At 38.4% G+C, this 18459-nt stretch overlaps 1 protein-coding gene across 2 annotated transcripts; it reads left to right on the top strand.

Annotated features, from left to right (window-relative positions):
- Nucleotides 169-17936, top strand: LOC109326557 (E3 ubiquitin-protein ligase UPL1-like). Of its 2 annotated transcripts, XM_019559249.1 has the most exons (18): nt 169-261; nt 391-512; nt 2911-3006; nt 3091-3294; nt 3436-9973; nt 10093-11150; nt 11221-11514; nt 11595-11799; nt 12074-12348; nt 12441-12730; nt 13046-13684; nt 15515-15974; nt 16053-16199; nt 16300-16380; nt 16469-16694; nt 16829-16968; nt 17451-17557; nt 17652-17936. In XM_019559249.1, exons 2-18 carry the CDS (start codon nt 417-419, stop codon nt 17752-17754), a joined length of 10959 nt encoding a protein of 3652 aa, XP_019414794.1. In that variant the 5' UTR covers nt 169-261; nt 391-416; the 3' UTR covers nt 17755-17936. The 2 variants fall into 2 exon arrangements, with proteins under 2 accessions (XP_019414794.1, XP_019414795.1); XM_019559250.1 differs by lacking the exons at nt 169-261; nt 13046-13684 and having other exon boundaries at nt 315-512; nt 14876-15974.

Here is an 18459-nt window from a genome sequence, read left to right as displayed (position 1 = left end):
AAAGTTGGAAACAAAACCTAACCCGAAGTACCACAAAGGCTGAGGGCAATATGGTAAAACACCATTCTTTCTTGACTCTGCATCAGTTCCTCATTATTTTATGCACACTCCTTCATCATTCCAATCCCATTCTTCAAAAATACACCATTTCTTTTTTCATCTCTCCAAAAATAAAATAAAATAAAATACATAACCATTTTTCTTTCTCTCTCTCTCTATATATATCTATTCAATTTCATAACTCACTCTCCTATCTCTCATGTAACAATCTCTCTTTCACTTTTCCAACTACCTATATACTAATTATTAGTTTATTTATAAGCTTAATTTAAATAAGTGATTTTAAAATAGATTATTGATTATTGATGGTGGATTTTGGATTATAAGCAGTTAATGTTGAGAAGCAGAAGTGAGAAATGACAACCCTAAGATCGAGTTGGCCTTCTCGCTTACGCCAACTTCTCTCCAATGAAGGCACCATTGCTCCTTCCATCAAACTCACTTCTGAACCCGTTAGTCTTCTTTTTCACTCTTTCCTTATATATCTCAATACGCACCGTTTTATTCTTTTTCTGATTAGGGTTTAACAAGATCACTTTTTTTTTTAATTACTAGGTAATATCATGTCATGCATTTCACTTTTAAGCATTTTTTTACTACTCTATTAATTATGTATTGATTCATGGTTAATTTTGTGGATGTGTGTTTTTTTTTTACAAAATTGATTTTAGTTGCTAAAATTAACTATGAGTTTATATTGCATTAAGAATGCTGTAGGAAATGGGATAAAAATGTAGTGTGGGAATATGGTGGTTGTGGTTGTGTTATTTTATTACCATCACATTCATTTATTGTAATAGGGAAATGCATTTTCAATGGCTTTGTATTCAGTCCTTAGGTGATTGTGTCTGTCTAGCGATTTAACTGTATGAATGTTTTTTTCTGTTACACTACGGCATAAAGGCATTTGCCACCCGAAAATTTGAATGGTATACACCATGTTTGGCTTTGATTGTTTTGGGGTATGTAGTAATTTTTTGATTTGTTTCAAATACTCTTTCATTAAGATTTTGATTATTAGATAATCTAGACACTTCCGAAGTGTGTTACTAAAAGTGGAAGAGATTTGGGCCACTTAAGCATGTGATCTTTGGGTTCATCCTAGAATTCATGCGTGCTAAAAAAACTACTACTGGGAAGGACTCCGATTAGGTGCCTGACTGTATCTTGGGAGATTAGTGGCCACCTATCTGGTGGGAGGATACTATGGGAAATAAAATATATATAATATGAACAGTTATTTGATTGATTGTTTCTGGTAATTTTTTGTTCGTTTTGTTCAATAAATTCTGACTCAGTTTGTGAATGCTCTATTTTGTGCATCAGATAAATTAAACAAAATATTAGCTAGGTATCCTTGACCTTGTTATAAGTTTAGCATTGTTAGAATACCATGGACATTTGATTAGTAATTGAAATAGCATGGCATTTAGTTAGTAATTGAAATGGCTCAGAAAAGTGGGCATTTGACAAAATTTGGAAAGTGCTTTGGGTTCAAAAAAGTTTTTTCAAGAAAAGTCGAAGCCACAACTTTAAGGAAACTGAAAAAGAAGTAATATGTGTTGCCTTTTTTCCTGTTGTTTTTTCCCTTTCTGTAGTTAACACTTTTACCTTAAAGATTTCCCAGAAGTTATATTTTCCTTCAAAGGAAAATATTTTTTCTATTTAGCCAGAACTTACTGGGTTTGATAGCTTGAGATTGGTTATATAGCCAGCCAGGAAAAGTAATATTGCATTAGATTAAATCAATAATCTGTGATGTAGGCATTTACTGACTCTTGTATTATGGTTGTGGTTTTTATTCTGTTTGGTTGTGATTTATGTGTTAGAATAGAAAAATGAGCTAGTTAGATTTTGGCTTAAGATTGACATATTATGGAGTTATCAAAAAATCATTAATCCTTAACTAGAAAAGTTCGCAAGAAAGATTGAATAACATTAGCAACTCGCTTCTCTACTTATGTGCCTAACTTCTGTTTTGTGTTGCATTTATTCTTTTAAATTTGTCAAGCTTTCTTCCACACCAATGAAAAATGTTGTACATAGAATGTTGAAATATTAATGAGCTGTAGTGTCCTTGTATATTTCTTTGCATTAGTCAGTTGTTAGTATATGAATTGTACTTGCGTTGCGTGTCCATGAAATTGATTATGGTCAGGTAGCATTATTTGCTAGAGCAAAAGGGATTTAGTTCTATGGTTTTAAAACCTAGTATGTACATACATTCATTTAGTACACTTGACATAGACATTTTGTACTATGTAGAGTGAATCTTTGGTTCTGATTGCATTTGCTTATGCATGAATGTGACGTTTTACATACATTAGTTAAAAAACATGCCTACTTATTCAGAGAGTAGAAATTATAACTGCTTCTGGTTTTTATACAGCTCTAGGTTATCTTTTATTGTTTTTTTTGTTCTTTTTATTGTGGATACACTGCTTTTGGTGTCAGTTTTGTTAGGCTATTCATTATTGAGTGCTCAATGTGTTCATACTCCTTTTGGAAACTGAAGTCCAGTGCTAATGCCTTTTTGTTCTAAAGTTTTGATCAATACTGTTATTTCTTTTTCAAAATTGATTTACATGAATGATACTAAAAAAATATAAAGCATGTTTTGAAATTTGCTTCAACTGCAATGCCCAATTTCTATTCTTAGATCCAATTGTATATATGTTTATGTTTGGGGTTGTATGTGAAATTCTGTCTATTCACTTATCTTCTAGTTCCTGATGGTTCATAGTTGAACTAACATGTGCCTAAAATTCTTGTAGCTTCTGTTTTCTTCTTTCATTTCCTCCCTCCTTACCCATGTAACTTAATCTAAATTTGGTGAATGATTGATTTCAGCCACCTAAGATCAAAACCTTTATTGACAAGGTCATCCAGTGTCCATTACAAGATATAGCTAGACCACTTTCCGACTTTCAGTGGGAGTACAGTAAGGTAATTTTATGATAATTTGTTTGTATAAATATTTTTTGTTTTTTTGCCTGTAGACTTATAAGCTGTATATTACTTTCACATCAGGGGAATTTTCATCATTGGATGCCATTGTTTCTTCATTTTGATACATACTTCAAGACATATTTGTCATGTCGAAATGACCTGACACTGTCAGATAATCTAGAAGATGACACCCCATTACCAAAACATGCAATTCTGCAAATATTACGGGCCATGCAAATAATTTTGGAGAACTGTCCAAACAAGAGTTCTTTCGATGGCTTAGAGGTATACTGCAGAGTTATGCCCTTTTTATGTCTGGTCTTAATTCATTTTCTTTTTTCTTCATTCCATCCTCTATTTTAGTCGTTACTCATTTTTCTGTTGTTTTAAACTTCTATTTTCTAATATCTTTCCTTTCCTTTTCAGCACTTCAAGCTTTTACTAGCATCAACAGATCCTGAGATTCTTATTGCAACATTAGAAACTCTTGCTGCACTTGTAAAAATAAATCCCTCTAAACTCCATGGAAGTGCGAAGATGGTTGGCTGTGGTTCAGTGAACAACTATCTTCTGTCCCTAGCACAAGGGTGGGGAAGCAAGGAAGAGGGCCTGGGATTGTACTCTTGCATTATGACAAATGAGAAAGCCCAAGACGAATCACTGTGTTTGTTTCCTTCTGATGTGGACAACAGCTGTGACCAATCCAATTACCGCATAGGTTCTACCCTTTATTTTGAATTGTATGGACCCAGTGCCCAAAGCAAGGAACACAGTGTAGATACAGTTTCCTCAAGCTTGAGAGTTATACATATGGCAGATATGCATTTGCGCAAAGAGGATGAGTTGTCATTTTTGAAGCAGTGCATTGAGCAGTATAGTGTTCCTCCTGACCTCCGATTTTCATTGCTCACTAGAATTAGGTATGCTTGTTCCTTTCGGTCTCTGAGAATAAGCAGGCTTTATAGCAGAATCTGCCTTCTTGCCTTCATTGTGCTGGTCCAGTCCAGTGATGCTCATGATGAGCTTGTCTCCTTCTTTGCCAATGAACCTGAATATACAAATGAATTGGTTAGAGTTGTGCGATCTGAGGAAACCATATCTGGATCTATCAGAACAATTGCAATGCTTGCATTAGGAGCTCAGTTAGCAGCACATACATCATCTCATGAACGGGCACGGGTACTGAATGGATCTAGCATGACTTTTGCTGGAGGGAATCACATGATACTCCTGAATGTGCTTCAGAAGGCTATTTTGTCATTGAAGAGTTCTAATGATCCATCTTCCCTTGCTTTTGTTGAGGCACTTCTTCAGTTCTATCTGCTTCATGTGGTCTCAACTTCATCTTCTGGGAGTAGTATCAGAGGTTCTGGCATGGTACCCACATTCTTGCCTCTGCTGGAGGATTCTGATCCTGCACATATTCATCTTGTATGTTCTGCAGTAAAAACCCTTCAGAAGCATATGGATTATAGTAGCTCAGCTGTATCTTTATTTAAAGAGTTGGGGGGTAGTGAGCTCTTGGCTCAAAGATTACAGTTAGAGGTTCACAGGGTTATTGGTTTGGTTGGAGAAAATGATAACGTGATGCTCACTGGTGAAAGTACAAGAAATTGTACTGATCAGTTGTACCCGCAGAAGAGGCTCATAAAAGTTTCCCTCAAGGCACTTGGTTCTGCAACATATGTGCCTACAAACTCTAGTAGATCTCAACACTCTCAGGACAGTTCATTACCAGCCACTATAGCCTTGATTTTTAGGAATGTCGATAAGTTTGGAGGCGACATTTATTACTCAGCTGTTACTGTTATGAGTGAAATCATCCACAAAGATCCTACAGGTTTTGCTGCTCTGCATGAAATGGGTCTTCCTGATGCATTTTTATCTTCAGTTGTATCTGGAGTACTTCCTTCATCAAAGGCTTTGACCTGCATTCCAAATGGTCTTGGAGCCATTTGTCTAAATGCCAAAGGCTTAGAGATTGTCAGAGAAACTTCATCACTGCGGTTCCTTGTTGACATCTTCACTAGCAAAAAGTATGTCTTGGCTATGAATGAAGCTATTATCCCTTTGGCAAATTCAGTGGAGGAGCTTCTACGGCATGTATCATCATTGAGAAGTACTGGTGTTGATATTATCATTGAAATCATCCATAAGATTGCATCCTTTGGTGATGGTAATGATACAGGTTCTTCAGGAAAAGCTGATGAGGGTAGTGCAATGAACACAGATTCTGGAGAAAAAGAAAGTGAAAATCACTACTGCGATGTAGGCACCGTGAGTTCTTCCTCAGAAGGGATAAGCGATGAGCATTTTGTTCAGCTATGCATCTTTCATTTGATGGTATTGGTTCACCAGAGTATGGAAAGTTCTGAAACATGTCGTCTATTTGTGGAAAAATCAGGAATTGAAGCTTTGTTGAAGTTGTTATTATTACGGCCCACTATTGCACAATCCTCAGATGGCATGTCTATTGCTTTGCATAGTACCATGGTATTTAAGGGATTCGCTCAACATCACTCGGCTCCTCTTGCACGTGCCTTCTGTTCCTCTCTTAGACAACACTTGAAGAAAGCATTAAACGGGTTTGGTGCTTCTTCAAGACCTGCGTTGCTCGATCCAAGGATGACAACTGATAGAAGTATCTTTTCTTCACTTTTCTCAGTTGAGTTCCTTCTCTTTCTTGCTGCATCAAAAGACAACCGTTGGGTTACTGCATTGCTTACAGAATTTGGAGCTGGTAGTAAGGATGTTCTTGAAGATATTGGGCATGTCCACCGTGAAGTTTTGTGGCAACTTGCTCTACTTGAAAATAAGAAGCCTGATTATGAGGATGATGGTGCTTGTTCTGCTGCTAATTCACAACAGGCTGAAGTGGATGCAAATGAAACTGAAGAGCAAAGGTTGAATTCTTTCAGGCAACTTCTTGATCCATTACGGAGAAGGACTTCAGGTTGGAGTATTGAATCACAGTTTTTTGACCTTATAAACATGTACCGTGGTTTGGGCCGTGCAACTGGTTCTCAACACCGTTCAAGCATTGTTGGTCCTTCAAACACGTGGTTAGATTCCAGTAATAACTTTCATCATTCTGGATCTTCAGAAGCTTCTGGGGATATTGATAAGAAGGACTCTGTCAAGCGAAGGACATATTATACCTCCTGCTGTGACATGGTCAGATCACTTTCATTTCACACCATCCATTTGTTCCAAGAGTTAGGAAAAGTAATGTTGCTACCTTCCCGCAGGCGGGATGATATGATGAATGTAAGTCCTGCTTCAGAATCGGTAGCTTCTACTTTTGCACACATTGCTCTAGATTACATGAATTTTGGGGGCCATGAAATATCTTTAGGGACAGAAACATCTATATCAACAAAATTTCGTTATTTTGGTAAAGTGATTGATTTCATGGATAACATTGTAATGGAGAGACCAGATTCTTGCAATCCTGTTCTACTGAATTCCTTGTATGGGCATGGAGTTATTCAATCTGTATTGACCACATTTGAAGCTACTTGTCAGTTGTTGTTTCCATTTAATCAGATTCCTGCATCACCTATGGAAACTGATGATGGGAGTGCAAAACATTATGACAAGGAAGATGCACATTATTCATCGATTAATGCTTCTTTAGCAAGTTATGGTAAATTTATGGACCACCTAGTGACCTCATCTTTTATATTGTCTCCATTGACAAAACACTTGCTGGTACAGCCTCTTACAAGTGGTATTATCCCGTTCCCACGAGATGCAGAGATGTTTGTGAAGGTCCTCCAGTCCATGGTGCTGAAGGTTGTGCTTCCAGTTTGGACTCATCCCCAGTTAGTTGATTGTAGCTATGAATTTATTTCTACAATTATCTCTATTATTAGGCATGTTTATTCAGGGGTTGAAGTAAACAATGTAAGTAGCAGCAGCGGTGTTCATATTGCCAGGCCTCCTCCCAATGAAACAACTATTTCAACCATTGTAGAGATGGGTTTTTCCAGTTCTAGAGCAGAGGAAGCTTTGAGGCAAGTGGGGTCAAATAGTGTGGAGTTGGCAATGGAGTGGTTGTTTTCCCATCCAGAGTCAGAGGACACAGAAGAAGATGATGAACTTGCTCGTGCACTTGCCATGTCCCTTGGAAAATCTGATTCAGACACCGAGGATGGTATTGCAAATGATAATGCTCAACAGCTTGAGGAAGAGATGGTCCAACTTCCTCCCATTGACGAGTTGTTATCAATTTGCACAAAACTTCTACAAAAGGAAACTCTCGCATTTCCTGTTCGTGACTTGCTTGTGATGATCTGTTCTCAGAATGTTGGTCAATGTAGATCTATTGTTGTCACTTATATTGTTGACCAGATCAAGGAATGTGGGCTTGTTTCTAGTAATGGAAATTATACCGTCTTGGCTGCTCTGTTTCATGTTCTTGCTTTGATCCTTAATGATGATTCTGTAGCAAGGGAAGATGCTTCGAAGAGTGGTTTGATCAAAATTGCCTCAGATCTACTCTACCAGTGGGATTCATGTCTTGATAGAAGGGGGAAATTAGAGGTGCCAAAATGGGTCACAACTGCTTTTTTTGCATTAGACAGGCTTTTGCAAGTGGATCAGAAATTGAATTCTGAAGTTACGGAGCAGTTGAAGAAGGAAGTTGTGAATAGCCAGCAGACATCAATTACCATTGATGAGGATAAGCTGCACAAATTGCAGTCTGTGTTGGGACTGCCTTCCAAGTATGCAGATATACATGAGCAGAAGAGACTTATTGAGGTTGCTTATAGTTGTATGAAGAACCAACTTCCCTCAGACACAATGCATTCTATTCTGCTACTATGTTCGAATCTTACAAGGAACCATTCTGTTGCCCTTACTTTTTTTTATGCTGGTGGTATAAATTTACTTCTTTCTCTGCCAACCAGTAGCCTCTTCCCTGGGTTTGACAATGTTGCTGCAAGTATTGTCCGTCATGTTCTTGAAGATCCACAAACTCTCCATCAAGCGATGGAATCTGAGATAAAACATAGTCTCGCAGTTCCGTCTAACCGGCATCCAAATGGAAGGGTCAACCCTCGCAATTTCCTGTTAAACCTAGCTTCTGTAATTTCTCGGGATCCAATAATATTCATGCAAGCTGCTAAAACTGTTTGCCAAGTTGAAATGGTAGGTGAAAGGCCTTACATTGTCTTGCTGAAAGATCGGGATAAATACAAAGCTAAGGAGAAAGAAAGGGAGAAGGATAAATCATTGGAGAAAGGCAAAGCACAGAATAATGATGGGAAGGTTGGCTTGGGAAATACAAACACAGAAGCTTCTGGGAATGGTCATGGCAAAATTCATGATTCAAAGAGCGTCAAATGTCATAAAAAGCCTGTTCAAAGTTTTATTAATGTGATAGAACTTCTTCTTGAATCGATATGCAACTTTATTGTCCCCCCTTTGAAGGATGACATTGGCTCAAATGTCCTCCCTGGCACCCCAACATCAAGTGCCATGGACATTGATATCTCTATAGATAAGGGGAAAGGAAAAGCTGTTGCCACCACTTCTGAGGGGAATGAAACCAGCAACCAGGAAGCTTCTGCATCACTGGCAAAGATAGTATTTGTTTTGAAGCTTCTGACAGAGACATTACTGATGTATTCTTCGTCTGTTCATGTTCTGCTTCGACGAGATGCTGAAATAAGCAGCACTAAAAGTACTCATCAAAAGAGTAATGCTGATCTAAGCACAAGAGGAATATTCTACCATATTCTTCATAATTTCCTTCCTTATTCTCGGAAATTGAAAAAGGACAAGAAGGTTGATGGGGATTGGAGACAGAAACTAGCAAGCAGGGCTAACCAATTTGTGGTTGCAACTAGTGTTCGTTCTACGGAGGCAAGGAGGAGAGTTTTTACTGAGATTAGCCATATTATCAATGAATTTGTTGATTCATGTAATGGTTTTAAGCCTCTGGGCAATGAAATTCAGGTTTTTGTTGATCTACTTAATGATGTTTTGAGTGCTCGTACACCTGCTGGCTCATCCATCTCAGCAGAGGCCTCTGCCACTTTTATGGATGCCGGTTTGGTTAAATCATTCACTCGCACTCTCGAAGTTTTAGACTTGGACCATGTTGACTCATCTAAAGTTGCTACTGGTATTATCAAAGCTCTTGAGTTAGTAACCAAGGAGAGTGTTCATTCAGTTGACTCTGGTGTATGTAAAGGAACAAAGCCTTCTGATCTTAGCCAACCTGGAAGAACAGATAATGTTGGTGACATGTCTCAGTCCATGGAAACTACATCTCAGTCCAATATTGATTCCCTTCAGGTTGACCTTGTTGGGTCTTACAATGCAATCCAGTCTTATGGTGGGTCTGTAGCTGTTACTGATGATATGGAACATGATCAGGATTTTGATGGAGGGTTCGCTCCTGCTAATGATGATGAGTACATGCATGAAACTGCTGGTGCAAGAGGTCTTGATAATGGAATTGAAAATGTGGGACTGCAGTTTGAAATCCAACCCCATGGCCAAGAAAATCATGATGATGATGAGGATGATATGTCTGGAGATGAAGAGGACGAGGATGATGAGGAACGTAATGGTTTGGAAGAAGATGAAGTCCATCACATGCCACATCATGACACAGATCAAGATGATCATGAGATGGATGATGATGATGATTTTGATGAAGCGATGGAAGAAGAGGATGACGAGGATGATGAGGATGAGGTTATACTGCGACTTGAGGAGGGCGTTAATGGAATTAATGTTTTTGACCATATTGAGGTGTTTGGAAGAGATAACAGTTTTCCAAATGAAGCTCATCATGCGATGCCAGTTGAAGTTTTTGGATCTAGACGTCCAGGGCGCACCACATCTATTTACAGCCTTTTGGGTAGAACTGGTGATACTGCTACTCCTTCACGCCACCCGCTTTTAGTTGGGCCTTCTTCCTCTTTCCATTTGCCTACTGGGCAATCAGGTTACTGCCTTTACGAAATTCTCTAGTTGTTGATGTTTTATTCTAATAATGTGGTTTTCTTTATTTATTCATCTTAATTCCATAATGACACCTATTCTCTGTCTCTCTCCAAAATCTAGATAATATATTGGAGAACTCATCTAGTTTGGATAATATCTTTCGATCATTGAGGAATGGACGTCATGGACACCGTATGAACTTGTGGAGTGATAATAACCAACAAAGTAGTGGGCCAAACACTGGTGTTTTACCACAGGGCCTTGAAGAGTTGATTGTCTCTCAATTGAGGCAACTCACCCCGGAAAAATCATCTGATAATAACATAGCAGAAGAGGGCCCTCATAGTAAAGTTGATGTCAGTCAGATGCAAGATCCAGGAGATTCAAGGCTAGATGTCACAGTTGAAAGTAATGCAGTTGAAGAAGGTGGCATGGTGACTCGTTTATCAATTGATAACAATAATGACACTGCTGATATCAGACTTGCAGGAAATGGATCTCTGCCAGTAGATGTACCAAGCACTCACTCACAGACAGTTGAGATGCAGTTTGAGCATACCGATGCAGTTATTCGGGATGTTGAAGCTGTGAGCCAAGAGAGTGGTGGTAGTGGGGCAACTTTTGGTGAAAGCCTTAGGAGCCTAGATGTTGAAATTGGAAGTGCCGATGGCCATGATGATGGTGGAGAAAGGCATGTTACTGCAGATAGGATAGCAGGTGATTCACAGGCTGCACGCACAAGAAGAGCAAACACCCCTTTTGGCCATTCTTCACCAGTAGGTGGGAGAGATGCATCTCTACATAGTGTCACTGAAGTTTCTGAAAATTCAAGTCGAGATGCAGATCAAAATGGTCCAGAAGTTGATCATCAGGTGAATAGTGATGCTGGATCAGGAGCAATAGATCGTGCTTTTCTGGATGCTCTTCCTGATGAGCTGCGTGCTGAAGTCCTCTCAGCTCAGCAAGGTCAAGTGGCTCAACCATCAAATGCTGAGTCTCAAAATACTGGCGACATTGATCCGGAGTTCCTTGCAGCTCTTCCCCCAGATATTCGAGCAGAAGTTCTCGCTCAACAGCGAGCACAGAGGCTACATCAATCTCAGGAGTTGGAAGGTCAACCTGTTGAAATGGATACAGTGTCTATAATTGCAACATTTCCTTCAGAAATACGGGAAGAGGCAAGTTTGTCAGTTGAATTCATTTTTGTTAATGGGAGTTTGTTTCTGAATAATTCTTGTTTTTCTTCAGGTTCTTTTAACATCATCTGATGCCGTCCTTGCTAACCTTACCCCTGCTCTTGTTGCTGAGGCAAATATGTTGCGGGAGAGGTTTGCACATCGATACAGTCGTACCCTATTTAATTCCAGAGGCCGTAGAGGTGAGACTTCTAGGCGTAATGAGGGTATCATTGGCCTGGATGGAGCAGGGGGGAGCATTTCTTCACGCAGGTCTGGTGGAGCTAAGGTTGTTGAAGCTGATGGAGCACCTCTAGTTGACACCAAAGCTTTGCATGCGATGATTCGGTTATTTCGCATAGTTCAGGTATTACTGAATGATAGGAAAAGTCCTTCAAAATGAACAAAACTTCATTGCTTATAATAATTTGTCTTAAATTTTTACAGCCACTATATAAAGGTCAATTGCAAAGGCTTCTTTTGAATCTTTGTGCCCATAGTGAAACTAGAACTTCCCTGGTGAAAATTCTGATGGACTTGCTAATACTTGATGTACGAAAGCCTTCCAGTTATTTTAATAAAGTTGAGCCGCCATACAGATTATATGGTTGTCAGAACAATGTGATGTACTCACGTCCTCAATCTTTTGATGGTAAGAAGTAAGAACAGTTTATTATTCTGTATTTGTTCCTTGTCCTTATTAACAGGTATCCTGGTTCTAATTCTGTGAAACAATGTTCATGCTCAGTCAGTGTGCTCTTAGTATTGAATTTATCGTCCTTTTTAAGCCGCATCTGAAATGAGTTTCACTTTCTTTATCTCAATCTTGTTTTCACCTGAGTGATTATTTATATTATTTGAAAGATGCTTTTATATTTTATTACAGAATGAGTTATAATACCTTATATATTTCTGTTATTACATAGGAGTTCCTCCACTGCTCTCTCGGCGAATACTCGAAACTCTCACTTATCTTGCTCGTAATCATCCGTACGTGGCCAAGAATTTGCTTCAGTTTAGGCTGCATCATCTTGCATCGAGAGAACCCAACAATGCTGATGTTGCACTTGGCAAAGCTGTGATGGTTGTTGAGGATGAAGAAAATATAGGTGAGAATATTGAAGGATGCGTTTCCATTACAATACTTTTGAGCCTCTTGAAACGTCCCCTCTATTTGAGGAGCATAGCCCATCTTGAGCAGGTGATCATTTGGTTTTATCAGTTTTTTTAGCATGCCCAATTTTGTGCACCTTCTGACAGTGCTGACATGAGTTTCTGTGTATCTGTTTTCAGTTGCTAAATTTATTAGATGTTATCATAGATAGTGCTGGAAGCAAGTCTAGTTCATCCAACAAATCCCAGATATCTACTGAGCTGGAATCTGCTCCACAAACTTCTGTGATGGAGGCAGATGTAAATACAGATTCTGTTGTTATTTCTCATGGTCTTGATGCATCTCCTAAAGTTGATGATTCATCCAAACCCACTTCCTCTGGTAATAAGGAAAGTGAGACAGAGCAGGTGCTGAGTAACCTGCCACAAGCAGAACTTCGACTCTTATGCTCATTGCTTGCACTAGAAGGGTATGATTATGAACTTGCGTGTGTACAATATTGTTAATTCTGTTGTCTGGGTTTTGTCAACATGCCTTGCTTGAGTATATTTAGTTAAAATCTCACTAGTAACTCCTGACTTGGGAACAGCAGTGAGTGTCGTATGATTCCTGGCATGATACTTTATCAACTCATTTTCTTACTTGAGTCTTGCTATACATGCATTTATTTACTTTTTATTATTTAACTGCAATTAATAGACCAGACCTGGTATTATTGTTGTAAAAACATTGTACAGTTCAGCATGGTTAGACATGATCTAATGTTTTTTGGATTCCCTTCCAGATTGTCAGATAATGCATATGGTATTGTTGCGGAGGTAATGAAGAAATTGGTGGCCATTGCTCCAACTCATTGTCAGCTTTTTGTCACTGAGCTGGCAGCAGCGGTTCAAAAATTGACCTCATCTGCAAAGGATGAATTACGTGTTTTCAGTGAAACAATTGAATCTCTTCTTAGTACAACATCTTCTGATGGAGCTGCGATTTTGAGAGTTTTGCAAGCCTTGAGCTCCCTTTTGACATCATTGACCGAGAAAGAGAGTGATGGAATAACTCTCAATCTTTCTGAGGTTTGGGAGATTAATTTAGCATTAGAGCCCTTGTGGCATGAGCTGAGCTGTTGCATATGCAAGATAGAGTCCTACTCCGAGTCTGGATCTGAGCTTTTAACCCCTTCTAGAACACTTGTGTCTAAACCGTCTGGTGTCATGTCTCCACTTCCAGCTGGTTCTCAGAATATCTTACCGTACATAGAATCATTCTTTGTGGTTTGTGAGAAGCTGCATCCCGCACAGTCTGGTGCTGCTCAGGGTTCCAGTGTTCCAGTTACTTCTGATGTTGAAGAGGCCAGCACATCTGCTACACAGCAGAAAACATCTGGACCTGCTGTGAAAGTAGACGAGAAACAATCTGCTTTTGTAAAATATCCTGGTTCTAATTCTGTGAAACAATGTTCATGCTCAGTCAGTGTGCTCTTAGTATTGAATTTATCGTCCTTTTTAAGCCGCATCTGAAATGAGTTTCACTTTCTTTATCTCAATCTTGTTTTCACCTGAGTGATTATTTATATTATTTGAAAGATGCTTTTATATTTTATTACAGAATGAGTTATAATACCTTATATATTTCTGTTATTACATAGGAGTTCCTCCACTGCTCTCTCGGCGAATACTCGAAACTCTCACTTATCTTGCTCGTAATCATCCGTACGTGGCCAAGAATTTGCTTCAGTTTAGGCTGCATCATCTTGCATCGAGAGAACCCAACAATGCTGATGTTGCACTTGGCAAAGCTGTGATGGTTGTTGAGGATGAAGAAAATATAGGTGAGAATATTGAAGGATGCGTTTCCATTACAATACTTTTGAGCCTCTTGAAACGTCCCCTCTATTTGAGGAGCATAGCCCATCTTGAGCAGGTGATCATTTGGTTTTATCAGTTTTTTTAGCATGCCCAATTTTGTGCACCTTCTGACAGTGCTGACATGAGTTTCTGTGTATCTGTTTTCAGTTGCTAAATTTATTAGATGTTATCATAGATAGTGCTGGAAGCAAGTCTAGTTCATCCAACAAATCCCAGATATCTACTGAGCTGGAATCTGCTCCACAAACTTCTGTGATGGAGGCAGATGTAAATACAGATTCTGTTGTTATTTCTCATGGTCTTGATGCATCTCCTAAAGTTGATGATTCATCCAAACCCACTTCCTCTGGTAATAAGGAAAGTGAGACAGAGCAGGTGCTGAGTAACCTGCCACAAGCAGAACTTCGACTCTTATGCTCATTGCTTGCACTAGAAGGGTATGATTATGAACTTGCGTGTGTACAATATTGTTAATTCTGTTGTCTGGGTTTTGTCAACATGCCTTGCTTGAGTATATTTAGTTAAAATCTCACTAGTAACTCCTGACTTGGGAACAGCAGTGAGTGTCGTATGATTCCTGGCATGATACTTTATCAACTCATTTTCTTACTTGAGTCTTGCTATACATGCATTTATTTACTTTTTATTATTTAACTGCAATTAATAGACCAGACCTGGTATTATTGTTGTAAAAACATTGTACAGTTCAGCATGGTTAGACATGATCTAATGTTTTTTGGATTCCCTTCCAGATTGTCAGATAATGCATATGGTATTGTTGCGGAGGTAATGAAGAAATTGGTGGCCATTGCTCCAACTCATTGTCAGCTTTTTGTCACTGAGCTGGCAGCAGCGGTTCAAAAATTGACCTCATCTGCAAAGGATGAATTACGTGTTTTCAGTGAAACAATTGAATCTCTTCTTAGTACAACATCTTCTGATGGAGCTGCGATTTTGAGAGTTTTGCAAGCCTTGAGCTCCCTTTTGACATCATTGACCGAGAAAGAGAGTGATGGAATAACTCTCAATCTTTCTGAGGTTTGGGAGATTAATTTAGCATTAGAGCCCTTGTGGCATGAGCTGAGCTGTTGCATATGCAAGATAGAGTCCTACTCCGAGTCTGGATCTGAGCTTTTAACCCCTTCTAGAACACTTGTGTCTAAACCGTCTGGTGTCATGTCTCCACTTCCAGCTGGTTCTCAGAATATCTTACCGTACATAGAATCATTCTTTGTGGTTTGTGAGAAGCTGCATCCCGCACAGTCTGGTGCTGCTCAGGGTTCCAGTGTTCCAGTTACTTCTGATGTTGAAGAGGCCAGCACATCTGCTACACAGCAGAAAACATCTGGACCTGCTGTGAAAGTAGACGAGAAACAATCTGCTTTTGTAAAATTTTCAGAGAAGCATAGGAAGCTATTAAATACTTTTATCAGGCAAAACCCAGGTTTGCTTGAGAAATCTTTCTCCCTCATGCTGAAAGTTCCGAGATTTATTGATTTTGATAACAAGCGTTCCCACTTCCGATCAAAAATTAAGCATCAGCATGACCATCACCATAGCACATTAAGAATACCAGTAAGAAGAGCGTACGTTCTAGAAGATTCTTATAACCAGCTTCGCATGAGACCGGCTCAAGATTTGAAGGGAAGGTTGAATGTTCACTTCCGAGGGGAGGAGGGTATTGATGCAGGTGGGCTTACAAGGGAATGGTATCAATTGTTGTCTAGAGTTATTTTTGACAAAGGAGCACTGCTATTTACTACAGTAGGCAATGAGTTGACATTTCAGCCAAACCCAAACTCTGTTTACCAAACAGAACATCTATCTTATTTTAAATTTGTTGGTAGAGTGGTGAGTTTTTTCCAACTGTCTTTAATATTTACTGTTGTTCATATATCCTTCTTTCTTACCCCTTTCCACTTTATACAGGTTGGAAAAGCATTATTTGATGGTCAGCTCTTGGATGTCCATTTTACTCGGTCATTCTACAAGCACATTCTCGGGGCCAAAGTTACATATCATGATATTGAAGCCATTGATCCTGACTACTTCAAAAATTTGAAATGGATGCTTGAGGCAAGTGCATTGTTGTAGTCTTCCCGTGTGACCTATTTACTCTCTTTTTTTATTGTATGTTCACTGTGAAATCTGGCTCATGTTTTTGTTATGATTGCAGAACGATATCAGTGATGTTCTGGATCTTACTTTTAGCATTGATGCAGATGAGGAAAAGTTGATCTTATATGAAAGAGCAGAAGTACTGACCTTGTTCTGAAGCCTCTTGAGTTTATATTAATATATTAGATTGCAAGTTGTTTTTGTCTAATTTTGATGAACATGTCTAGGTGACTGATTATGAGTTGATTCCCGGTGGGCGTAATATCAAGGTTACAGAGGAGAATAAGAATCAATATGTGGATCTGGTTGCTGAGCATCGGTTGACGACGGCTATTCGACCTCAAATAAATGCTTTCCTGGAAGGATTCAGTGAACTAATACCCAGGGAGTTGATATCTATATTCAATGACAAAGAACTAGAATTATTGATCAGTGGACTTCCTGAAATTGATTGTGAGTTCCTTTCATTATTTTCCATTACATTTATTGATGTGATTAGTATTACTTGCTCTCATCACCAGCTATGTCTACAAGCCTTTCAACTGTGAAAAAGAAAATTTATCAATCATTTTTTTATTTAATTTCAGTGGATGACTTAAGAGCAAATACAGAATATTCTGGATATAGTGTTGCATCACCCGTTATCCAATGGTTTTGGGAAGTTGTTCAAGGTTTGAGCAAAGAAGACAAGGCTAGACTATTGCAGTTTGTGACAGGCACATCCAAGGTATATTTTGGAGCTTTTAACCTTTGAATCCTTTATTAGCAAATAACAATAATGCAAATTTCACATTAGTTTTCATGTTTTTTTCTGAATCAACTTTGCTTTGCTCAGGCCTTCACTTTGAAAGTATTTTTTGCTCTTAGCCTCTTACTTTCTGCCTTATTTAAATTCAGCTAGCTGCTAGTAACATTCAACTGTACCCAATTTTGTGTGTTCAATTTATTTGAAAATTGTCGCCTCGCATGTGTCTCACCACATGATTGAGAACTTTAGCAGAGCATGTTCCTGGCTTTGAAACCTCAACTATATCTTTGTGATAAGATAATGTTCCTGACAATATACAACCTCAATCTTAGCTATGTTTGTTTTCTCATAATACTCGGTATCATACGATAATCGAATAATTTTTGGTTTAATGTTTTTTGTCGACCTCATGCTGTAGAACATGCACAATATAATAATGGTTTTTTCTATCAACATTTCAGGTTCCTTTGGAGGGTTTTAGTGCTCTTCAAGGAATTTCAGGCTCCCAGAAGTTTCAGATACACAAGGCATATGGAAGTCCTGATCATTTACCTTCTGCTCATACTTGGTACTTTTTTCTCACTTTCCAATTTGGTTCTTATTTAAGTTCAGGGCACATTGCATCACTGGATTATGATGATGTGGGTTTCTTTTTTATGCAGTTTCAATCAATTAGATTTGCCAGAGTATCCATCTAAACAACATTTGGAAGATAGGCTACTGCTTGCAATTCATGAAGCAAATGAGGGATTTGGATTTGGTTAAAAAGTTTTGAGGAGGGGACAAAAAATATGAAAATACTCTGTTTTTTACAATTTAGGTTAGAAGCAATTTGTTAAAAGTGGCACATGGTTTGACAAGATTTGAAGTTTATATTATTATGTTCATATGTTGTACAGTTCTATTCTATATTTGCAATGGGAAATGCCTTTGGCACTTTTCTATTACCCTTTTTTGACACATTCTTGCAATTGGTCTCCCTTTGCAACTACCCTTAACTAGATTGGAATGTCTACTACTGAACACTTATCAACTCTACATATTGTCATTTAATGTACTAGCATTTAATTTTTTTTATATTAATTATCCTAGTTATTTAAGAAAGTCTCAATTGTTTTTTTATAAATATTAAATTCCTATAGCTGCTCTTATATTATAAAATCAGTGTAGGAAATAGAAAACCATACATGGTAAAGGTTGTATTTAGGAATGGCAACGAGGTGGATCTTGGTTGGTTTATGCTTATTCAACTTTGAACCTGAGATCTCGAACCCGAACTTGACGGAGTTAAAATTAACAATATCATTTTGAACTCTCGGGTTTTGGGTAACTCGAAAAAAAGTTCTGTTGTGGTGATGAATTATTGAAAATTGTCATTGTGAATATGTGGTTGTTTTCTTTCCTTCAAGGAAAGGAAATGCACACCACATCATATATTGCATTAAAACAAACTGAATTGGTGAAATCATA

Source organism: Lupinus angustifolius, chromosome LG14 (genome assembly GCF_001865875.1).
Source record: "Lupinus angustifolius cultivar Tanjil chromosome LG14, LupAngTanjil_v1.0, whole genome shotgun sequence".
Taxonomy (NCBI): Eukaryota; Viridiplantae; Streptophyta; class Magnoliopsida; order Fabales; family Fabaceae; genus Lupinus; species Lupinus angustifolius.
Note: the sequence above shows the minus strand (reverse complement) of the source record. Positions and strands in the feature narration are given on the sequence as shown.